Below are 25,732 nucleotides of genomic sequence, written 5' to 3'. Positions count from 1 at the left end.
ATTCCTCCTCCTCCTCCTCCCCCCTCCATTTATCTTCTTTCCTCCTTCTTTTTCATTTTGTCTCCCTTCTACACTTCTCTGTCCGACCATTCCCCTTCTCCTCCTCTTCGTCTTTCACTTCCTCTCCTCTTCTTTCTTCTTCTTATCATCATCGCTTTGCTTCCCCCATTTCTTCAATCCTTCTGCTCTTCCTCCATTAGCTCACACCCCTCTCATCATTCCCCTTCTCTTCTCCCTCTCGATCATCCTCCCCTTGTGTCGTCCCCAATCTCACTCTCCTGTCCCTTCTTCTTTCTCTCTTTTCCGTCGGCTTCCCCTTTTTCGTAACCTCTTTCCTTTTCATTCTCTTCTTCCTCTTGATCATCCTCCATTGTCCCCACTCGCCTCTTCCTTCCTCTTCCTTTCTCACTCCGTCTCGTCATCCCCCTCCTCCTCCTCCTTCTCTTCATCCTCCTGCGCATCCTACCCTTCTCGCTGTCCCCGCTCTCCTCCTCCTCTTCTTGATCACCCTCCTCCTCCAGCTCTCCCACCCCCCTCCTCCTCCTTGGATTACCCTTGTTTTTCCTTCCCTCCGTCAGCGTCGCCTCCAGGAAGCCTACGGCCAGATTGGAGACTTCGACTTAAGCTCTCTGGGTTGTTTTTGCGCCTCAGAGTAATCCTTTTGGAACAGATGAACTACAGGCGTCACCACTACCTGAGGGGCGGGGGGTAAGGGGGGCGAGGGGAGGGGAGGAAAGGGAGGGCGAAGGGAGATTATGGTACGGCTCCCTTCTTCTCCCCTCTCTCTATCCGTCTTCCTGTCCCTTCGTATATGTGTCTCCCTATGTCTCCCCCTCTCTCTCTCTCTCTCCCTTCCATTTTCTGCCTCTCTCTCTTCTCTCTCTCTCTGTCTCTCCTCCTCCTCACCCTTCTTCATTTTCCTGTCACTGTCTTTTCTATCTCTATCTCCTCTCCTTCTCTCTTCTATTTTGTATTTCTCCTCCTTTCTCTCCCTTATTCTCTCCCTTTGTCACCCTTCCTATTTCACTTTTTTTTTCTCATTCTCTCACTCCAGTTTTTGTTCATGTTTTTTTTTCTTCTCTTTTCTTACATGCTGTCTTTTTTTGTTGTTGTTGTTTTTGTAAGTCTTTGTCTCATCATTATGAATCTATGTATATTTTCGAGCGGTTTCATTTTCAACGGTGCTCTTTATCACATCACCTATTAAGCTATTCAACTATCAACCCATCTTTTTCTTTTTTACAATTTATATTCCTAACAGTTTTCAGTTTATCTATCTACCTCCCTATGTGAATTTGTGTATCTATTTGACTGTCTATCATCATATTAATCTATCTATCAAACTATCAACCATCATTCGTTTATATTTTATTCTTTATTTTTACCGATTTATCTTCACTTCTAACTATATTTTCACCTATGTATTTATTTCTCTACTTATCTTGCTATGTGTCTGCCTATCTATCAACATATGGAAACAGTGCAGCGTGTTTGAATATTGTAAGCTACGACACTTATGCATCTACGTAACGATCAGCCTTTCTCTCTATATGTGTGTACCTGCATGTCTGCCTAAATATATACACCTGTCACCTGGGCAATGCAACGCCGCCTTCAGGTCATTTAGAGCATTTCAAGATACAGGACAGCACTCTGGCTTATGTGGACTGCGAGGACAAGAACCGACACCGCTTTCACTAGCATCATCGTCACCATTTCCAGCACTATCACAAATATCACTATTATCAAAACCACTTCTATCACCATTACCAGTATCGTCAACACCACTAACAGAACCATCATCACCATTATCATCACCACTGCCAATATTACTATCATCACCACTATCACCAACACTAACACCATCACCATCATTATCATGGCTATTTAAACCATCATCATCACCACCACGACTAGAACCATCACCACCACCACAAATCGCCTACCGCCACCACCATTATCTTAACCATTACTACCACTACCACCTAAAACAACATCACAACCATCACCACCACCAACAAAACCAGATGGCATCACTCGTCACACCACCACCACCACCATCACCACTATCCTCACCCCCATACCCAACCACCACCGCCTCCGCCGCCGCCGCCTCGACAAGCCTTTCCTCAACTTTTCCTCGGGGCTTCAGAGTCTTGGCATCACAGTCCCACAAAGTCTGGCTATTAAGGACTTTGTGTCTTGTTCCGGGGCTTGGGAGACACGGCGATGCGTCACGGCGGACTTACGGAGAGGGACACGTGGGGTCGAGCTGTCCTGCCCTCGCCTCTCCCGCCATCCCCAGCTGAACCCCTAATGTTCTCGGTCCCGCATTTCGCTGACAAGGAACCCGAGATAAAAGTTTTGGGTATGACATGGAGAGAGAGGAAGCAAGAACCATAAACCATGAACAAATAAAGGTAGAAGTTGCTGCAGTGACGATTAAGAGTAAGAAATGTATTGGATGAGTTCACAAGTTTCATGCAGGGAGCTGATGACACACTGACACCAGAATAACAGAGTGCCAACCAAGTGTAGGAAACGTCATAGCAAACAGCAAATCAGGTGCAGAGATGACCTTATGATCTTCGCAGGGACAGGATGGAGTGCAGCAGCCTCAGACAAAAAGGGTGAAAAACGACGGAAAACGCCTCCTCACAGTTGTTGATGACATTTATGAGGATCCGTTTCAGTAAAAAAAAAAAAAAAGAGAGAGAGAGAGAGAGAGAAAGACATCACTTTTTTATGGCAGCATTTGTTCAGCCGCCTTTGAACTCTTTCCATGTTTCAAAAAAGAACGAAGATCAAATTGCTCGTAAGTAATAACACTTTTGAGAACTCTTGATGCCTCGAGTAATTGCTGCCTTCGTGATTGCATGATACACACTTGTCGCAATGTTCCTCGCCAGTGTTTTTCCATTATACCATTTCTGACGGTGTTCTCCCTTCTTACTGTATTGTTTTCCTTCCTTCTTTCCGTCCTTCCTTTCTTCCCTCCATCCATCCCTTCCCTCCTTCCTTCCTTTCTTCCATCCTTTCTCCTTTCATTCTTCCTTCCATAAATCCCTTCCTTCCTTCCTTTCTTCCTTCCTTCCTTTCTCCTTCCTTTCTTCCCTCTATCCATCCCTTCCTTCCTTCCTTTCTTCCTACCATCCTTTCTCCTTCCTTTCTTCCTTCTATCCATCCCTTCCTTCCTTCCTTTCTTCCTTCCATCCTTTCTCCTTCCATTCTTTCTTCCATCCATCCCTTCCTTCCTTCCTTTCTCCTTCTCTCTACTTATATTCATGGTAAGTAAAAAAAAATGTAAGATTGCATTTTATACCTATGGACTAAAATATGTTAATAAAAAAACTAAAGGAATGCATCAAAGGGGTAACAAACTAAATATTGACATAAAAAACATAAATATATAACAAACAAAATATATATGAAAGATATACATAAATACACATACAAATCAACAAATAAATATTTCAACACACACATAAATAAACAAACTGAATATATGTTTCCATCTTAAAAGCGACGGAGAGGATAACAATATGCGTTGAAAGCCTTGGAAGGACAGGTGTGTGTGTGTCTGTGTCTGTGTGTGTGTGTGTGTGTGTGTGTGAGGAAGGGGAGGTGGAGGGGAAAGAGGTGGACTAAGGAAACGGAGAGAAATAAAAAAGAAAGAAGGCTAGGATGAAAAGGAGGAGGAGGAGAAAGAGTAAGAGGAGGAAGAGAAGCAAGTGGGGAGGAGAAGGAGCGAGGTTAGGGGTAGGATGAAAAGGATGAGGCGAAGGAGAAGGAAAAGGACGAGGGTACAGGAAAACGGCAAAGAGCTTTCGGTTTCCACGTATAAAATTTCTCGGCGCCGCCATCCAATACAGAGCGTGAGGAGTGAGAGCATTCCGGGAGCATTTTTACCTCTGCACCTTCCTCCTGCCTGCCCGCCTGCCTTCAGTGCCCCTTGAAAGTCCCTCACACACACACACACACACACACACACACACACACACACACACACACTATGGAGTCGTCTGTAAAAGCAACCTGTCCCTCGAGGGGGTGGGACCGTCAGGGGAAAGGAAGGATGGAAGGAAGGGGGGAAGGAAGGAAGAGAGACGTGTAGGGAAGGAAGGAAGGAGTGGAGGGACGAAGGGAGGAAGAAAGGAGTGTAGGGAAGGAAGGGAGGAAGGAGGGAAGGTAGGGAAGGAAGGAAGGGAGGGAGGGAGGGAGAGAGGAAGGAAAAACGGGAAGGAAGGGAATAGTGAAGGACATACGAGGAGTAAAGAAAGTAAGGAAAAAGATAAGAGAAAAGCAAGAAAAAAAAGGACAGGGAAGAAAGGAAGGAAGAAGGGAAGGAAGGAGGAAGACAAAAAAGCGAAAAGAAGCATGCAAAAAAAGAAAGAAAGTAGTATAGCAAGCACGTAACTAAGAAGAAGGAAGGATGAAAGAAGAGAGAAAGCAGGAAAAAAAACAAAAGTAAACAAAAACAAAATATACGGAAGAAAGAAAAATAAGAAAAATCGGAAGGAGCCAGAGACTAAAAAAAATATAAAAACGTAAGAAACAGAGTCAGGAAAATATAGCCAACGAAGATACCTGATAAACCAAGCCCCGGAGGAGAGTAGAAGAACTGTCAGCAGCGGAAAGAAGTCAAGAAAAGAAGGGACGAAGGAACGAGCGTAGGAAGGGGGTCGCCCAAGATACCGGCAAACAAAAGAGCATCACGGTGGCTGTTTGAAGACGCCCGGATCCCTTGGTTTAGGGTCGGATATCCTCTAAATTAGTTCAGGTCCCCGGGGTGACGCGGCGAAGGGGGTGGGGGGTAGGGGGGGGGATACGGGGATCTAAAAGGACATGAGAGAGAGAGAGAGAGAGAGAGAGAGAGAGAGAGAGAGAGATGGGGGTGGGCTAGAATGAGGGAATGGGTATCGAGAAAGGGGAATTAGATGATAGGGAAGGGGAAGAAGGGGGAATTAGGGGAAAAGGAGGAGAAAGAAAATGGTGAGGCAAGAAAAATAAAACAAAATTACAGGAAGAAGGAAAGGAGGAAATCTGAAGGAGTAAGAGAAGGAAGAGGAGGAAAATAAATGGAAGAATAAAGACGGAGGGAAGAAGAGGAAGAGAGCGAGAAAGAGAGGTTTGAAGGGAGTGTGTGACCCCATCTCTCTCTCTCTCTCTCTCTCTCTCTCTCTCTCTCTCTCTCTCTCTCTCTCTCTCTCTCTCTCTCTCTCTCTCTCTCTGTATCCCTCCCCCCACTCCTCCCTCCCCCTTTCCCACAGAAGAAACTATTTTGTAAGCCCGCGCCCCGTACCCTCGAGTTTGATGCTGTCCTGCAAAATTTTGGAGGAGGTCATTTCTGCGGAAGAGACGAGTTTAGGCTTGTTTTCCAGCGGTGCGATTCGGGGTGGGAGGGGGAGGTAGTGGGGAGGAAGGATAAAGGGTGGTGGGTGAAGGAGGAAAGGGTGCTGGAGGAGGAGGAGGAGGAGGAGAGGGTGCACCGACGACACGAGACGAAACATTTCAAGAAAGAATAGAAAAGGAGAAGCAGGAGGAAGAGGAGGAGGAAGGAAAGAAGGAGCAACCTGTTATTATTCAAGGATACGGAGAAGACACACAGAGGAAGGGGGGGAGGGGGGAAGGGAGAGAGAGAAAAAGGAAGGGAGAGACAGGGGAGAGAGGGTGAAGGAAAAAAATGCGTGCGTGTGTGCGTGTCTTGACGGCATTTTGCGACTCGTAATAATTGTGGTTCTGTGTATGTGTGTGTGTGTGTGTGTGTGTGTTGAAGTGGACGGGACGAGGTACAAGATCACATAATTGAGATAGACGGACAGACAGACAGACAGATAGACGGACAGACAGACAGACATATATGGACACAAGAAACAAGACAAATTGGTGTGTTTCCAAAATAGCAAATTCTTCTGATCCACCTTTCCTATCCACCCTTTAATCCATATCCCGTTGCTTCTACTTATCCGCTTTATCCTCTTCACACCAACCTATCATCTTTGTCTTCCACCCTCTCTTCTATTCTCTTCACCACCTCCACCAAGCCTGTCATCTTCCCTATCACTCCCCTTCTTTTCCCTAACACGTCTTCCCTTATTCCTCCCTCCCTTGTATTGTTTTTCCTGTGCACTCTTTATCACGTGTTCTCCTTTCCCTGGTATCTCTTGTGTCTTTATCCCATCTTTTTCCTCCTCATTCTTCCGTCTACTTTCAATTTTTCATTTTTATCCTGGTTTTTTTTTTCTTTATTCCTCCTTTCGTGTCCTTATCCTTCCCTTATATTTCTTATCCTACACTTTTCTATCTTTCTCTATTATCCTAACTTTCTTTTACCTTCCCTTCCTTTAGTTTCCCTTTCCTTCCCTTTTCCAGCTTCCTCTTGTACCATAACTTTCTCACATCTTCGCTTAGTTTCCTTTTCCTTCCCTTTTCCACCTTCCTCTTTTCTCCTAACTTTCCCATATCTTCTCTTCCTTTACTTTCCTTTTTCTTCGTTTTTCCACCTTCCTATTTCCTCCCAACTTTCCTACACCTTCTCTTCCTTTACTTTTCTTTTCCTTCCTTTTTCCAGCTTCCTTTTTTCTCCTAACTTTCCCACACCTTCTCTTCCTTTAGTTTTCTTTTCCTTCCCTTTTCCAAATTCCTCTCTCCTCATAACTTTCCCACACCTTCCCTTTTCCTCCCCTGCCCAATCTCCCATCCCCTCCGCTCAGTCCCTTCCCAGCCCCGTCTCCCGTGTCTTCCTTCCCCTCCCTTCCCGTCTCCGTCATTTCTCAATCATGAATTATTCAACCCAAATGACATTAGGCTTAGAGGGAGTCCGCCTTTTTGCTGAGCTCCGTGTCAAAATGATAACCACAACGAGGAGGACACACACACACACACACACACACACACACACACACACACACACACACTCACTCAGATAGACAATGCACACGTATACATTCATATTAAAACAACATACACCAAATGAATGAAATACTTTGCCAAATGAACTCGAATATGGAAATCGACATCATTATAAGTTTAGAGAATTATCTTAGAAAAAAGTGGATGTAATACAGGATACTACGAGCTATAAATATACAAGTAAGAGCAAATAGGTAAGATCACACACACACACACACACACACACACACACACACACACACACACTACAAAGGTACAGAGATAAAAAGACGGATATTTTAGCATCAATGTGACAGGTGCATCTCCTAATTTCCTCTCTTAAAGACGCGGGGATGAGGGTCTGTCTTTTGACCCGTGAATGATGCTTTGTTTGTGCATTAAGGGATCGCCGAGTGCGGGTTTTTGAAGATGCTGAAAGAGATCCGGGAATATCCTATAAGCTGCCCATAAATCATGAAGGAAAAGGGACACGAAGAGAGAGAGAGAGAGAGAGAAACAAAAAAATAATAAACGGGTAGTAGATTAGGTATTTAGAGTAAGCAAAAAGAGATCTTGAGCAAATATTAAGAGATGTAACAAAGTAAAGAATAAAGTATACACAGAATAGGATAACAAATAAACAAATACACATAAACACACACAAAAGAAGGTAAACACAGTCTTCCTTTTTCTTCTTATTATTATTATTATACTCCACCTCCTCCTCCTTTTCATTCTTCTCCACCACCACCACCACCACCACCACCCTAATTTGTGAGAGAGATTGAGACGACTGAGAAGGGAACCAAAACGAAGAGAGAGACATGATAGGTATAATACGAAGATAGGGAACATTATAAATTAGTGAACAAATCAAAAATGAAAATTCTGGTAATAACATTGAGGAACACGTAGCCAGTCAGCATTATTGATTATTGTAGCGGGATTTTTTGTACCATTTTTGTTGCCCTTGAGGCGTTTCCTTTGATGTAAAAAAATAAAGAGAAAAAAATAAAAAGATGACATGAAAATATATATTGGGAAATTGATAAACTTGAAATGCTGTGTGCAATATTAGATGATAGGAAACGATCATTATAGAGTAGGGATCAGAGATAAGTGGATAGTGCTCGTTATAACAAAGAGATAGGAAGCAGGCATCGTATATTACTGAAGACAAAAACTGAGAATCCTGGATAAGTTATGAAGACAGGAAGTGAGCATTTTGGAGGAGAAAAAGCAAAAGTTGACAATGCTGGTAATAATATTCAGATAGGAAGCATGTTTCAAGTGTATTAAAATCGTAAGAACTGTAGACATGGGGCATTTTAAGAGACTGTGAACTGAAGACATGGGCATTTTAAGTGACTGTGAACTGAAGACATGGGCATTTTAAGTGACTGTGAACTGAAGACATGGGGCATTTTAAGTGACTGTGAACTGAAGACATGGGCATTTTAAGTGACTGTGAACTGAAGACATGGGGCATTTTAAGTGACTGTGAACTGAAGACATGGGGCATTTTAAGTGACTGTGAACTGAAGGCATGGGGCATTTTAAGTGACTGTAGTTTGGAGTAAGGAATTAGAGGAAGTTGCCGCAAGTAAAAAAAAAAAAAAATAAAGTAGAAAATTTTGAATCACGTGTACTTACATAATGTCTACGATTTTGTTTTTTCTATTCAAATGAACCAGTCATCTTTTGGCCTATTCCCAAGTCTTATTTAATGTTAGCCGCTGACTGTGCTATTCCATTTAAAATTTCTTCCTTCCGCTACAACTAAGAATAGAAGTAAGAAGAAAAGGCGGCTATAAAACGAGGAGGAGGAGGAGGAGGAGGAGGAGGAGGTAGGAGAAGAATGAAAGACGAGCGGGAATGCAAATGAAGGAATAGGAAAAGCTTTATGGCCACTTTTCTTCTTCTTCTTCTTCTTATGCTCTTCCTCCTCCTCCTTCTCCTTTTCATCCTTCTCCACCACCTCCACTACCACCACCACCACCGCCATCACCATCACCAGCAACGCCAACCGCCCCTGCCAGTATCATCACGAATCTCATCACCATCTTCATCACTTTTGAATTTTTGTCACGTATTAATTCTCGATGTATTTTTTAATCGTTTTGTTTTTACCTTTCTCCCTCATGTCTTTGCTCCCCCTGTCTTCAACTTGTGTGTGTCTATCGTTCTACTACTGTTACTACTATCGTTCAAGTTTAAAATTATTTCCGTGTCAAATAATTCGTCTCGACTCTCCGTGTACTTATTTGCTTCTCATTCTATCGTTCTTTTTCTCTGTCTTTTATTAGTACTATTCTTTTTTAAATATATATCAAATTTTAGAGAACTTTTATCTCTACGCTTCTTATCTTTCTTTTTTCAACTGATTTATATTTACTTTCCTCTAACTTCACTTTCTTTGAGTTAGTTTCTTCTTGTTTTTCATTTTTTAATTCTTTTATATGAGTCTTACTGTTACAAAGTTTATCTACTTCGTAAGATATCAACAAAATTGCATATCTTACTTTCTCCTACATCCTTCTTTCCTCAGGTATTTACTCTCTCTCTCTCTCTCTCTCTCTCTCTCTCTCTCTCTCTCTCTCTCTCTCTCTCTCTCTCTCTCTCTCTCTCTCTCTCTCTCTCTCTCTCTCTCTCTCTCTCTCTCTCTCTCTCTCTCTCTCTCTCTCTCTCTAATGTTTACTTATATATGTTTTTTTGAGAAAGTTAAGTATGGAAAGACTACATAAATTTGCCTCTCCTCACCTTCTGCCTTTCTTCCTCCTCTAGTCATATACTTTTACTACAGCCAAAAATCTTTATGCAATTCCTATTTTTTTTTTTTTTTTGGCGGGGGGGAAGTTATACGATATCCAGCTACTCTTTCATTTCTCCTACACACTCTTTTCCTCTTTCTTAATCTCCACATCTTCTTGCTAATCTCGCCCCGGCCTCCGCTCTTAGTCCTCCTCGCCTATTCTTTCCTCGCTGCAGCCTCCCTTTATTCTTTCCTTGGCAAATATTTCATTCCGACTCTAATTTACTTTTACGCGCACCTTCCTTTTTATGATCATGTCCCCGGCAGCCAAGAACATCCTCCTTCTTCCTTTTATTACTTTACCTTTCCTCTCTCTCTCTCTCTCTCTCTCTCTCTCTCTCTCTCTCTCTCTCTCTCTCTCTCTCTCTCTCTCTCTCTCTCTCTCTCTCTGGGGTTAGGGTTACTATATGAGGTCGTTTGCTTTTAAATATATTCATTAATCCTTTTTTATTCTGCTTCTCATTGTTATCTACGAGCACGGGTCCTTTCTTTTTTTCCTTCTTTCTTTCCTTTTTCCTTTTCTTTTTTTCTTTTATCCTTCCTTCCTTTCTTTTTTTTTCGCTTTCCTTCTTTCTTTTTTTTCCTTCCTTCCTTCTTTCTTTATCTTTCATTCTTTCCTCCGTCTTTTTTTATCTTTTTTCCTTCATTTCTCTCTCTTTCTTTGTTTTTTTACATATCTCTTTACCTATCTATCTATATCTCTTGTTCTGTATATCTATTTATCTACCCTTTTGTTTTCTCTTTTATGGCTCTCTATCTATCTGTCTATCGATCTATCTACCTGCCTACAAACCCTATATTCTTTTATGGCTTTCTGTCTATATGTTCCTATCGATTTCCTGGTGTACCCTTATGTCCATGATTTATTTTCTCTGATGTCCCTTATACGAGTGGCCAAGGGAATAGTATCTTCCTTCTTTCTTTTTATACTTCCATCAAATTACTACTCTTTATTTTCTCTTCTGCTCAGTTTACCGTTCCAGTACTACACGAGTCTTCATAAATAGTTTCTTCTCTTAAATTATGAGTCTTACACTAACACCCATGAATATAATTTTTCCTATATTATTTTTCATTTTTCTTCTGCATTTTTCTGTCAACTTCCTATCATTGTTTTCCTCTCCTCTGTTCAGGCTCGGTTCCTTTGCTACACGAGGTTTCCTGAAGACAGTCCTGTATTTTTTGTCATGGCTTTTATATTCGCTGCCAAAGGGTACAGATATATTTTTCAGACTTCCTTTTATCCTTTCTTCTATTTCCTGTTATTTCTTTCCTCTCCTCAGCTCAGTTCTCGTTCCATTTGATATTTTCTGGACACACTCCTTCACTTTATAACGCATTTTTATACTCCCTTCTTTCTTCCTTTCCAGTATCCTTTCTTCTATGTCATGTTATTCCTTTTCTCTCCTGTGGTAAGTTTAGGGTTAGAACAAGAGCATAACACTTCCTTAATCCATTTTTTAACTTCCGAGTATCTGAGGAGGAAAAAATTAGGAATGGAGCTTCGGATTTATTCCTCATGTTTTTGTTCAACTTTTTTATTTATCTTGTGGAGATTTTTCAAACAATCACAACATGGGATATTTTTGGTTTCATTCTCTCTCTCTCTCTCTCTCTCTCTCTCTCTCTCTCTCTCTCTCTCTCTCTCTCTCTCTCTCTCTCTCTCTCTCTCTCTCTCTCTCTCTCTCTCTCTCTCTCTCTCTCTCTCGTATTCGTATGTCCTTATCTTTTTCCATTTTTTAGTGAATATCTTTTTTATACTCTCATTCATACGTCCTTATCTTCCTCTAGTTACTTTTTTTCAGCACTCCCAACTTTCCTTTTAAATCTCTCTCTCTCTCTCTCTCTCTCTCTCTCTCTCTCTCTCTCTCTCTCTCTCTCTCTCTCTCTCTCTCTCTCTCTCTCTCTCTCTCTCTCTCTCTCTCTCTCTCTCTCTCTCTCTCTCTCTCTCTCAGTCACTCAAACTATCAATTTATGTCAACCAACCACCCAATCATTCAGTCTGTCTATTCCTCCATCTCTTAATCCATCTATCTCTCCATCTTTCTCTATCCATCTCTCTAACTCTACTCTGCCACGATGAGTCAGGACAAACTTGGTCTCGCGCCACCCTGCACAAAACTTTCCCGGTTTCCCTGACTCTCGCGGATTCATCAGCGGGAACTTGACGCCGCGCTGATTATACAATTAGCTCCGTCAACGTGGGTGCGGCGCGGAGGAGGTCGAGGAAGGGCCTGGTTTTGTTTAACGATGAATGATTTAAAGTATATGTTTCTTTTATCCTCGTTTGATCGCGTGTTGGGGTATAGAGTTAGTGTTAGGCTCAAATAAATAGTGTTAACGATGATTGTGATTACAGGATTAGTTTCATCAACGTAGGTACGAGGATAAGGTGGGTTGCGCATCTAGTTAATCGTCGTCGTCTTCTACAATCACGAGCTTACTGTTGGCAAAGATGGCAGGTCAGGGTAATTTAAAATGGCGTAAATTGTAAATGTCCGAAACACGCAGATTCCATTAAGATAACAAAGGAAGTAAAAAAATAGAGATATGGTTATTTGTGTTCGTGATTAGTTTTGTTTTAATGAAGAAGATCGGGGGAGAGAGTAGAGTGGAAAGATGAACTTCAGCTGGAGTTACAAGGAATGAGAGCAATAAATGAAGATACAGTGAACAGGAATAACTTGTGAATAAGGAGAAACATAAATGAACAAAAATAAAAACAAGAGGAAGAAAAAGAAGAAAAATGAAAAGAGGAAAAGAAGAAGAAGGAGAAGAAGAAGAAGGAGAAAGAGATGAAGAAGGACAGAAAAAGAATAAAAATAAACCGACTTCACGACTTGAGTTTGCTAAAAAAAATACAAACTGAACTTCCAACGACTTTCCTTTCCTTTAGAGTTTTCCTTGCTATTTTATTTCCCTTCTTTTCCATTAGTTCGGTAATATTCCCATCTCCTAATCTTTATCCTCCTACTTCTCTACTTACCCTTCCTTCTTTCACTTAATTTTTTTCATTGCCTTCAAGTTCCACAAAATTTTCCTTACGATTTAAATTTTCATGAAAGTTTTCCTCGTCCTCCGGGTTCCTATTTTTTTCCTGTTTTCCTTTCACACTCGTATTTCTCGTCTGGGTAAAGGAAAATATCTATCACTTTAATTTATCTTCAGTCCAATGTATTTTTCCTTTTCATTTCTTTTCCATGTTCGTTTCTTCCTTCTTTGATTCCTAAATATCCGCAGTTTTCTTTCCCTTTTTTCCTCTTTCTTGTCCTTCATCTGGTACGTCTTCTACTTCATCTGATTTACTTATGTCTATTCTTTTCTACTCGCTCCTCCTCCTCCACCGTCTTCAACCACTCCACTTATTCCCCATTTTTCGTCCTAGCTTTCCTCTACATATTTCGCTTTCTCCTTTTCTCCTTCCTTCTTGATCTACAGCTAGTCTTCCTTCCTGTAATTCGCCTCTTCTTCCTTTTTCTATTATCTTGTTTTCCTCATTATCCATTACCTCCTCTTCCTCCTTTCTTTTTGTCATCTTCCATTAGTGTACTTACTCCCATTGATTTAGTCTCCTCTTCCTCCTTCTATGCCTCTTCTTTCTCCACGTCGTCGTCTACATTCTCTTCCTCCGCCTAACACCTCTAGTTTTGATTCTCCTTATACTTCAATTCCATCTCATCGTCCTCTTCCACGTCTATTTCCTTCTCCAATTCTTTCCCTTTTTACTCCGTTTTCTTCTAGTCCAATCTCATCTCTTCTTCCTTCATCACCTCTCATCCCAATTCCTACCACTTCCTTGTTCCCCCTTAACGCTCGTCATCCTCTGCATCCTACTGCTTCGCCATCTCCTTCTTTCCGTTTTCCTTTGCCGGGCCGTGCTTGAGAAGGTCGTAATTTGTGGCGTGTAGCAGTGAGTGTGTTACTGAGGCAAACATTCAATTACGGGGAGTTTCTGAGTCAACCTGCTTACACCCTTCCCCGCGCCTCCTCCTTCGCAGCTCTCTCAAGCCTTACACCTGGCCGATCTACTCTCTGCTTTCCTTTCCTTCGTGTGTGTGAGTGTGTGTGTCGGGTAAGGGGGGTGTAGTTTACGTTTATCAGTCTTAGCAATTCAGGAAAACCATCGTCTAAACTTTACCTACGAGTTCTACTTTCCACACATACATACAGATTATACAAGATTTCCCTCCTTCACTTACTCTAACAATAAAATGACACTCACCTTGTATCCGGTTCAGCACTTTCCCAGCTTAATCTACAAGGGCTTCATACCTGTAAATTATCCCCACTTAACACACACCTACACTTAAATCGAAACAGAGGAAGGGATCAAGAGGGAAAAGGGGAGGAATGGAGAAAGTGAGGGTGAGAGGAAGAACTTGGAATTAGAAACAGGGAGGGGTAAGGAGGGAGAGAAATAAGGGGGAACGATCAACAGGGAGAGAAGGGGAGACAACAGGGAGTAGGAGGAGGAGGCAGAGAGGAAATTTTGAAACAGGCGAGTGGAAAACCTTGAGGGGAAAACACGAGAAAAGATAATGTAAAGAAAACGAAAGACTTGGTAACAAATAAAGACAACAAGTAGAGGATAACTTAGAAAATAAAAATAAATATGCTTCCTTATGTCATTCGTAACAAAAAACAAGACTATTTTACACTCAACACATAAACTCTTTCTGATAACCAAACTCAGCTCATACGAAGAAAGAAAAATATGCTTCTCAAAGTCATTACCAAATAAATAAAAGTAGACTCCACTTCACCCTTTCAGTCCTTCCTGTCAACAAACCTCATCCACACACAATCACACCTCGACACCTACTTCTGCTAGTCGATTCCGAAACCACACTCCTCAACAACACATTCTCCCTCTCACCTTGTCCCCGTCCCACCGCTTGTAGGTGTACCAGGTGTTGATGCCGGGCCGCCAGTACTCCAGGGTATAGCTCTCCACGTATTCCTTGCCCATGCCATTCCCGAAGCGGCCCTGGCTCTCCGTGGCCGAGATCACGTGGGTCCTCTTCAGGTCGATCTCGAGAAACTGTTTCGATTTGTCTGCGCCCACCATGGAGCGAGGACACCAGGCGCCCCCCTGCACCTCCTTGTTGAGTCTGGGGAGGAAGGAAACAAGAGTGAGTGAGGAAGAATGAGAAAGGGAGGACGAGGACGAGAGGGTTATGTGGAGAGAAAGGAATAAGAGAAATGAGGAGTTGAAGCTGAGAGTGACAAGCAATGAAGAAAGAGGAAAGGAGAAGGAGAACGAGAAGGATTACGTGTAGGTGAAGGATTGCGAGAAGAGGATGAGTAGGAGTTGGGAGGACAGACAAAGAGTGAGAAGTAAGAAAAAGGGAGGATGAGGATGAGGAGGATGAGAAGGAACAAATGAAGGTAAAGGAATACAAGAAGATAAATATGAGTCAAGACAAGGAGGAGGAAGAGAAGGAGGATATGAGTGAAGAGGTGGTTTTGGGTAGAGATAAAGATGTGAGGAAGGAGGAGGAGAAAGAGGAGGAGGAAAAAAGAGGGGAAAAAATAGTAAGGGCCACGAAAAAGCACGAGTGATAAGGCGCAGTGTGGGAGGATAAAAAGAGGAAAAAATAAGAGGAGGAAGATATTACGACGGTGTGGGAGGAGGCTGTGAAGGAAGAAGAAGCAAGACTGAGAGGGAAGGAAGGAGCGAGATGGGGGCTTGTAAAAAGGGCAGCGAAGGAAGGGTGAATGAAGGAAGAGGAGAGGGGAAGGGAGAAAGGGAGATTTTGGAGATGCATGGAAGAGTTTGAGGAGGAAAACAAGGAAGGAAAATATATGGACGTGAGGAGAAGGCTTGGCAAGAGGAGACGGAGGAAAAGATGAGAATGGAAAAGAAGGTAAGGAAAAAAGACAGAAATATCGAGTTTATTTTTTTATCCGCAAAACTTTCACAACAAAAAATATAGAATCCTAAATAAAACTAAACATAGAAAACGATTTGTGTATATCTGCTTGTCTGTTCTCACTCTCTGTCTGTCTGTCTGTCTCCCTCACCCTCTCTCTCTCCCACCCCCCACCCCTCTCTCTCTCTCTCTCTCTCCCCCCCCCTCTCTCTCTCTCTCTCACTCTGGTATTACTTCCAAACACAGAGACGTCAAATGTTCCGAGGCTTCCACCGTCAATCCCTCTCGAGTGTCGGCAAAATCCAATCCATTAAATGTGAATGTCGGCGTTCTAAAAATATTCGTGCGCGGGAGGGAGAGCGGGGGTGAAGGGGCCGGCCGGGTGGCGCCATCTGTGGACATATTATGGAACTAATTTCGGCAACGATGACGCCAATATGGTAATTTTCCGGCCCTCTTCTGAAAGGGGGCGAGGCGTGTGTGTGTGTGTGTGTGTGTGTGTGTGTGTGTGTGTGTGTGTGTGTGTGTGTGTGTGTGTGTGTGTGTGTGTGTGTGTCCTTCCCGTGTGCTTGTATGTAAGAAAATATGGAAAAAAAGGAAAATAATAGGAGGGAAAGAAGGTAGAGAAGAAAAAAGGGATGAAAGGAAATGAAAGGGTGCTACGTTTTTTTATGAGAGGACATTGAGAAGGAATTAATAAGGAAAATAAAGAGTGAAAGGAGGGAATGGAAAGGCAGACCGTAAAAGAAGGGGAAAGGAAAAGGAAAGAAAAATAAAATAACGAAAGAAAGCTAGAGAAGAAAAAGGGGATGAGAGGAAGAGAGCAGCTGATACGCTACTTATAAGAAGAGAACGGGAAGAAAAAGATAATGAAAAGAAATGGTGAAGGAAGGAAACGCAATATAGGAGTGAAAAGGATGAAAAATGAGTATAAGATCACGACAGAAAAAGCAAATATGTTGAAGAGCCGTGTGATGGAAAGTAAAAGAGGATAAAAAATGAAAGGAAAGAAAAGATACAAAAGAAAACTGTGAGGAGACAAACAGAAAAAAATGGTGAAGTAAAAATAAAAGATAAGACAAATAAAATGCTAAAAATAACCGCGAAAAAGAAATGTCAAAGAAGGAAAGAAAAAGAAGAAAAATAAAACGAAAAGAAAAGAAAGAGAAAAAACGAGAAAACCTGAAACAGAAAGAAAAAAAAGAAGAAAAGAAAAGGTCACCTGGGAAAAAAAGTTAAATTAAGGGAAGATTTTTAAATTAGGGAAAGGAAGAGAATGATGAATATGAACTCTTTATTATGTAGAGAGTCTGATTGAAGCGTGTGTGTGTGTGTGTGTGTGTGTGTGTGTGTGTGTGTGTGTGTGTGTGTGTGTGTGGAGATTAAAGAGAGGAAAGTAGAAAAAAAAAGAATTGGCTACCGGGAAAGGGATAGATGAGTAGGTGAAGTGTGCCTCTTGAAATCTCTCTCTCTCTCTCTCTCTCTCTCTCTCTCTCTCTCTCTCTCTCTCTCTCTCTCTCTCTCTCTCTCTCTCTCTCTCTCTCTCTCTCTCTCTCTCTCTCTCTCTCTCTCTCTCTCTCTCTCTCTCTCTCTCTCTCCTGATTAGAACTGCAATCTCGGTCGCTCCCTGAATCCGCTGCTCTTGCCTGTTCCCTGCATTTCCTGTCTCATATTAGAGTTTCCGGCCAACAAACCGATGGCGATCAATACCCCCCGGCCCTCGCGACTCTGTGTGTGTGTGTGTGTGTGTGTGTGTGTGTGTGTGTGTGTGTGTGTGTGTGTGTGTGTGTTTCTTAGGGCGTTTATCTGTTTGTCTTCACTCCTTGGCCCTTCTCAACTCTAAACAGTTCTAACTTAACAACCTGAAAAATATTATAACCGAAGAAAACTTTACTGTGTGTGTGTGTGTGTGTGTGTGTGTGTGTGTGTGTGTGTGTGTGTGTGTGTGTGTGCTTCTGAGGCCATTAATCAATTTGTCTTTATTTACTGACTTTTGCAAACTATAAAAAGATAATCTAATGTAACCTGATAAATACTACACCTAGGCAAACCCGATTGTGGATGTGCTTCTTCTTTGTTTTGGAAGCTTATACTATACACGTTCATTTTGGCAAGGTGTTGTGACTCGGGGTTTACAGACCGGATCGGATTCTCTTCCCTGTGTCACGCAAATGCACTTGGGCTTCAATCGTATCGCCCCGGCTCTTTACCTGCAAGGCCTGATGCTCTTACCGTGCTCTAAGCCAGTCTGTTACCGCGGCCTCTGCTCCACTTTCTATATCCTATTAGAAGTGAAAGGACAAAGCTTGATGTGTTGTTTTATTCATGTTTCAGCCTACTAAATATTTCATCAGTCGATTATCAAATTACTTTTTTTTTCAGCCAACTTTGTTCAGTCGATTATCAAATTAATTTCTTATTTTTATTTCAGACAACTATCAGGATCAGGTATCAGGACACCTCTCCACCCGAAATTGACCTATCTTTCGGCCACTCCTCTTGACTATTTGTACGAGCAGTGAGTAGCGGGCTTTTTTTCATTATTTTTTTGCTTCCTCTACAATAAAAAAATACTTCTTCCGTCGGTTATCTAAACATTTTTGACGTGTTTCCATTTCTCGTATACGATAATAATTGCTTCCCGCTTTCTCTATATATACTTTCACTCTATCCTTTTATTCCTTTTCTTTCACTAAGGTTATGACCAACAATTAAATTTTTTACGGTTTCCTGTATTGTTTTGTATTCGACACGTTTCCATTTTTTTCTCTATGGTAATAAGTACTTCTCGTTTTCCATATATATTTTTACTATATCCTGTTCTTGGTTTTCTTTCACTAAGCTTAAAACTAACTATTATAAATTTTACGGTTTCCTGCTTTATTTTGTTTTGTTTTATTCCGAACTGTATACAAGAAAGAGAGGGTTGTTCATGCTCTTCTTCTGCTTGTTTGCTCTTTCACTATTGCCCTAAAGTGACCACATACACACACACACACACACACACACACACACACACACACACAAACACAAACACACAAAACATAAAAACATTCTTCCCCTCACACAAACACAAATGAACATCCACACATCAAACCCCAAGCACAAACAAGATCACACAAACAACGCCCAACAAACACCAAACCAAAAAGGGGACACAAACACACCCACAAACACACAGTCACCCATCAGCAAACACGAACGCAGCAAAACACACACACACACACACACACACACACACACACACACACAACGAACGAACGGCCTCCAATCGATTGTAATGCCGTCGGTTTTCGGTATTTCGGACAATGAAAATTCAATAAAGTGACAAATATTTTCTCATCGGAATTAATCTATAACGAAATCTGACAAATTAGCCGTGATTAATTCGCATCAACGAGGTAATCTGCCATTAAAACAAGAGGGAAAAATGTGTATGTATTTATGTATGAGTCCCCCTCGGCTTCAGTGGCAAACGGGCGTGAAATCTATACATGCAGAACTGTGACTTTAAGAGCGCCGAGCCATGGGGAAAAAGTACAGTAACATTTGGACTTTATACAGGTTTAGTCCGCGCTTACATATGGGGATGATTTTGAATTAACGTCAATAAGAAAGACAGATCCAGGTGGAGAATCCATTTATACAGAAGCGATTTTAAAGAGCCCAGCGCCAAAAGAAAAAGGGTAGTAACATTTGGACTTTATTCAGGCTTCGCGTTTACATATGGGGACGATTTTAAATTAACGCGGATAATAAACACAGATATAGGTGGGGAATCCATTTAAAGACCCGATTTTAAAGAGCACCGTGCCTTGAAATAAAAAGTATAGTAACATTTATACTTTATTCAGGCTTCGCGTTAACATATGGGAACGATTTTAAATTAACGCGGATAAGAAACTGAGATATAGGTGGGGAATCATTTTAAACAGACCCGATTTTCAAGAGCGCCGTGCCTAGAATTAAAGTACAGTAACATTTATACTTTATTCAGGCTTACTCCGCGTTAACATATGGGAACGATTTTAAATTAACGCGGATAAGAAACAGAGATATAGGTGGGGAATCATTTTAAACAGACCCGATTTTCAAGAGCGCCGTGCCTAGAAATAAAAGTACAGTAACATTTATACTTTATTCACCGCGTTAACATATGGGGACGATTTTAAATTAACGCGGATAAGAAACAGAGATATAGGTGGGGAATCAATTTAAACAGACGCGGATAAGAAACAGAGATATAGGTGGAGAATCCATTTAAAGACCCGATTTTAAAGAGCACCGTGCCTTGAAATAAAAAGTACAGTAACATTTATACTTTATTCAGGCTTCGCGTTAACATATGGGGACGATTTTAAATTAACGCGGATAAGAAACAGAGATATAGGTGGGGAATCAATTTATACAGACCGGATTTTAAGGAGCCCCGCGCCTAAAAAAAAAAAAAAGGATCGTAACATTTAGACTTCATTCAGGCTTAGTCGGCGTTTACGTAAATATGGGGACGATTTTAAATGAACGCGGATAAAAAAAAATACAAGTGTTGAATCTATTTATACAGACGCAACTATGAGCCTTGTGCCTAGAAATAAAAATACAGTAACAATTAGACTTTATTTAGGTTAAGTCCACGTTGTTTTCATTCACATACATACAAAAAAAAAACATATTGGGATGATTTCAATTGAACTCGAATAAGAAACACACATACAGGTGGGGAATCTATTTATATTGAAAAAAAAAGTATTGTAACGTATGAGACTTATTCAGGTTAAGTCCACGGTAGTTTCATTCACTAAAAATAAGGAAGATACATATGGGGATGATTTTAATTGAACGCGAGAAAGAAGCATAGATTCGTATACCAACGGGTGGGGAAACTATTAATACAGACGCGACTTTAATAGGAGCAGCGTGCCTTGAAAAAAGTACAGTAACATAATCCACAAAATATATATAAAAAAACACGGGGATGATTTGAAGAGGAACGAACATAATAAACAGATACATACCAACCTACAGACTTTATTTACGTTTAGTCTATGTAGTTGTGCATGCGAACCAGACACATGCACAGAATATAAAGAAAAAAATATATATATACGGGGACGCTTTAAGTGGACCGAGTATAAGGCACATAGATACATAGCAACGTACAGTTTTCCTTCACTTTCAGTCCGCGTTGTTGTGTATGCGAACCAAACACATACACAAAATAAATAAAAAAATATATAAAAAATGGGGATGGTTTGAAGAGAAACGAACATAAGATACAGACACATACCAATCTACTGCTTTCATTTACGTTTAGTTCGTGTTTTGTTTATATGAGTAACACATGCACCAAAAAAAAAAAATACACATAGGAATGATTTTAAGAGGAACACTCATAAGAGGCAGCGATACGTACCAACCAACAATATTAATTTAAGTTACGGCCTTGTTGATATGTTTACAAACGAAAAAACATGCAAGTACGAGGCCTACACCAGCCCATCTTTGCATACATATTTAGTTCGATATATATTCTGTATCATATCGGAGCCTACGAACGCAACTATTTACGATAAAAATAAGGAAATTCGCAGAAACGATTATTAAAGAGAGAGAGAGAGAGAGAGAGAGAGAGAGAGAGAGAGAGAGAGAATCATTATAACATCCAGTAAAAACTATTAAGAACCGCGAGTCTAATAAAACATGGTAACATTTAATTTGGTATCAATCTATTCGACTAATCTGTATGATAACGCAACACACGATCGCAATCACTAAATATAAAATAGGGAAGTGAGTTTTAGTTCAATAAGCCTAAAAAGATTAATACATAACTTACATAATACATTTGATTCCGTATAATATGGGATTATAATTACTCGCCTATAAAAAATGACGCACGCAAACGATTTTATGAGCAACCAACCTAAAAAAAAAAGCAAAAAAACGTGGAAACATTTTTTTACCCCTTTTTCAGTGTTTTTAAATCCTTGACCTGAATCGCAACGGAACGTATCCTCTACGAGTCTACGTCACGCTAAAGCTAGAAATATTTACATGTACATCCCTTATAAATTTTCCGGAGTGTGGGTCGGGAAAACACAGCAATGGGCGTTTGTTTTCTTCTTAATCCGTGGCGGTGTTTAGTCACGTGTACATACGGGGAACAACAGGATAACAGGTGTCCAAAAGGGAATGTAAGAGCATCAGACCAAGAGGATAAACATCGTAACATTTACTTCATTCTTTTGTTTATCTATTTTCTTAATCCTTGGCATCATTAGTTTGAACAGTGACCTTATTAATAGTTACGTTAAAGAGGATAATGTGAAGGAATAGAGGTCGGGATACCACGATGAAAGACTTTATTATTCTTTTCGTCTTATGGTAAGAAAACACACAATTTATACATGAAAGAACGTACACCATAATGATCGACAATTCCGAGTGTTTGTTATGGTGAAAAAAAATAACTAGAAATTACAAGAAAGAACTGAAGTCGAAATACCATTATGAAAGACTTTGCTCCTAGTGTTTCTTATGGTAAAAAAAAAAAACTAGAAATTATTTTAATCAGGAGGGTAAAGGACGCGCATAAGGAATAATATTTAAGAGTAACAAACTTAAATATATCGCAACACACATCGTATATTCTTTTCGAAGTCTTTGCCGTTCAGAATAGTATCGGACAGTGGTCGGTATGATAAAACACTTTCGATTCTCACATCAACTATTTCTAAATGTCAAAGAGGGGATCAATCGGGTTCTGATGAGTGTTTCTTTAGGTTCTTGGTGCAGAGGAAGGGTCAAACTCCCACCAGGGTCATAAAACTACTCCTGGAAATGCCCAAAAATCCTACGAAAACCTTGTCAAATAGTGAACTTGGGCGACGAGATGTGAAGTAATACGGCCCTATATTACTAAAACAATAGAATATGGAGAATCATTTGTGTATACCTAAAAATCTACAGAGGACGGGAACTCAGAAATCTGCAATGTGTTATTTTTCGTCTAACCTCTAACACTTGTCATTCTACATAGTCATAAGCAATGGGAGTATTCTGAGAGATAATGAGGATCCACTTACGTAAATATGTGATAAAAAAAGAAGTATGGAATATCTATAACACAAAGAGAGCGCCGAAATGATAACAGAACAACACGATTTTTTTCATTTCTCATCTTAATCTGTGCCATTGAGCTGAACATTCGTGTGGGGAGAATATAAATGCTCAAAGGGATTAATTTAAGAGCGACAAGCCTAGAAAAATCGTACCACATGTTTCATCCTTTTCACATTCCGTTTCAATCCCAGCCATTCTGAATTGTATCAAAGCAAACCTGTGAAAAAGTACAGTAGGAATGGGCGCGTGCCATCCTATACATCGCTTTTTGGGGGGAACGTCGAGCCGAAAACACAGCAATAATATGTACGCTTTATCTTTTTAATCCGCGCCATTCTGTAGCGGAAACGTCCGGATGGGAACAATAAAACAAGACTTGGAGGCACAATAACACGAGGAAGATTAAGTTATTCCGGCCAGCAGATTTAATGCCGCGATAACACATTCGGGCGATCCTACTGAGCCTCCGCTGACCGTTGCGCTTCACTTTATGGACCGATAAAGTAAAATAACGAAATAATGGAGAAATCGATACCGAAATGAATGAACTATAACTCTGAGTCGTACAATGCAAGAAAACTGAATGGAAAATATATAAAAACAGAACAAAAACAAGTAATATAAATAAATGTATAAGAACAAAACAAAAACAAGTAAAATAACGAAATAATGGAGAAATCGATATCAAAATGAATGAACTATAATTTTGAGTCGTACAATGCAAAAAAAGTGGATGAAAAATATATAAGAACAAAACAAAAATAGGTAAAATAACGAAATAATGGAGAAATCGATATCAAAATGAATGAACTAAAATTTTGAGTCATACAATGCAAAAAAAGTGAAAGGAAAATATATAAAAAAACAAAACGAAAACAAGCAAAACAAATAAATGAATAATATAACTTTAATTAGATACAGATTTATAAAGGAATGATTTTTAATTGTTATATATACAAAAAAGGTGATGAAATAAAAGAAAATATATAAAAACATAAAAAAAATAAGACATTGTTGATTTAAAGAATGAATGAATAGATGAGAGAAATAATTATAAAGCAAATGAATGTACAAAATTTAATAAAACAAGTATAAATTTAAGCAACAACAACCGTGTAACCTCGAAACACAAAATATGGCAAATTACACAAGGAAAAGAAAAAAAATCATACATTAATTTAAATATTGAAAAGATAAATATACAAATAACCAATAAAATAATGTTACCAGAGAACAAATAAATAAAAGAGAAAAACAGCTAAAATGCAGACTTCTTTCTTGCTTGCCCAATATTTTTCTTATTTGTTCACGGAAATGTTTGCGTTGTTTTAATTTTGCAACGAATATTGTGGTTTCTCATTACCTCCCCTCGCCAATATCGTTCTCTCTCTCTCTCTCTCTCTCTCTCTCTCTCTCTCTCTCTCTCTCTCTCTCTCTCTCTCTCTCTCTCTCTCTCTCCCCCCTACATTCTTCCTCATATTCTTCCCATTAAACTTCACTTATGCTCTTTAATTCTACTCTGTTACATGTATAATCGTATTCAACCTCCATTCTTCAACTAAACGTCTGATCTCCTTCCTCTGTCAACTCTACTTCATACCACTCAATCCCCTTCTTCATCTACTTTAGCACACCATTTTTTACTTTCAACTTCAGCCCTCTTTTCTATTTAGTACCACTCAGATCTTTTATATTCTCAACGAAGCCACTCTGTCTCGTATCTGTTCATCTGTACATCTCCATTTCACAGCACTCCATTCCCTTATTTAACTTTAAAAGGCTTCACGTTTGCTAAATCAATTCGCTTTCACCTCTCATCCCATTCTAAATCCATATCCTCCTCAGCTGATCATCTTTAACTCTTCCCTGTCCACTTATTTCCACTCCACGCTATTTCATCTCACTCCATTCCTTTCTTTAACTTCTTTCAATAGCTCTTAACTCTTTGGCTCACTTATCTTTTATCTCCTATTCTCCTCAGCTAAACCCTTATTATCTGTCCACTCATCTCCACTTCAAACCACTCCATCCCGCCCTTTCTTTCGCTTCTTTTAAAACCATATTCAGTCTTTAGTTCGTCTCTCTGTCCCTTGTCTCATCGCATTTCAAGTTATCATTCTTCTCAAATAATACCCTTTGTCCAACCGTTCTTTGTCCACTCATGTCTATTCCAAATCACTTCATCCCTTTTCATATTTTTTCTATGAGCTATTTTAATAACTCCATCGTCACCTGTTAGTCCACTTCTGTCACGTCTAACCGCATTCGTATACCCTTCTATGTCTCTCCTTCATTCTGTTCTCTGTCCAACGCTATCGACCTCTTCATCCCTCCATATCTTTCCACTCTGATCTACTCCATATCATTGCATTTCCCTTTCAGTAACTCCATTCTCGCTCTTTCGTCCACTTCCCTTTCTCATGTCTAACCCCACTCCAACTTCTCTAAATCTAAGCTCTCCTTCCCTGCGTACTCTGTCAACTCCTATTCAATCTACACAACTCTATTCCCTCTGGCTACAACTCTCTGTATCCCTCCATTTTCTCTCCACGGTCATCCACTCCACGCCACTCCATTCCCTCTCCCTACACTACTTCCCCTTCCTCTCCATTCCCTCTCACTACACCTCTCCCCTTCCCTCCCTTCTCTCTCCCCGGCCATCCACTGCACACCACTCCATTCCCTCTCCCCACACTACTTCCCCTTCCTCTCCATTCCCTCTCACTACACCTCTCCCCTTCCCTCCCTTCTCTCTCCCCGGCCATCCACTGCAGGCCACTCCATCCATTCCCTCCCGCCACACTTCTTCCCAGCCGACTGTCCACACGCCGGCCGCCACATAATGGAATCATACGCTGTGAGTTTCATCGCTAATGAAATATGGATTATGCAAATTAGTATCGGAATATTGATGGCGGCGCACTCGGAGGCAGCAATCTGTGTGTGGCAATCCGATGTGTACCTGTATCGCGACGGTGTTGTGTTCGGTGCGGGGGGAGGGATAGGGGAAGGGAGAGGCGTGGGAGGGGGTGGG

At 40.6% G+C, this 25,732-nt stretch overlaps 1 protein-coding gene across 3 annotated transcripts in view; it reads right to left on the bottom strand.

Moving 5' to 3' along the window:
• LOC127001553 (discoidin domain-containing receptor 2-like) overlaps nucleotides 1-25,732 on the bottom strand; it is a 135,283-nt gene that overhangs the window by 92,179 nt on the left and 17,372 nt on the right. For all 3 annotated transcript variants that reach the window (XM_050866194.1, XM_050866195.1, XM_050866196.1), the window contains exon 2: nucleotides 14,580-14,814. In XM_050866194.1, coding sequence (XP_050722151.1) covers nucleotides 14,580-14,814 — 235 coding nt within the window. The remainder of the gene's footprint in view (nucleotides 1-14,579; nucleotides 14,815-25,732) is intronic.

The sequence above is a fragment of the Eriocheir sinensis genome, chromosome 21 (genome assembly GCF_024679095.1).
Source record: "Eriocheir sinensis breed Jianghai 21 chromosome 21, ASM2467909v1, whole genome shotgun sequence".
Classification (NCBI taxonomy): domain Eukaryota; kingdom Metazoa; phylum Arthropoda; class Malacostraca; order Decapoda; family Varunidae; genus Eriocheir; species Eriocheir sinensis.
Note: the sequence above shows the minus strand (reverse complement) of the source record. Positions and strands in the feature narration are given on the sequence as shown.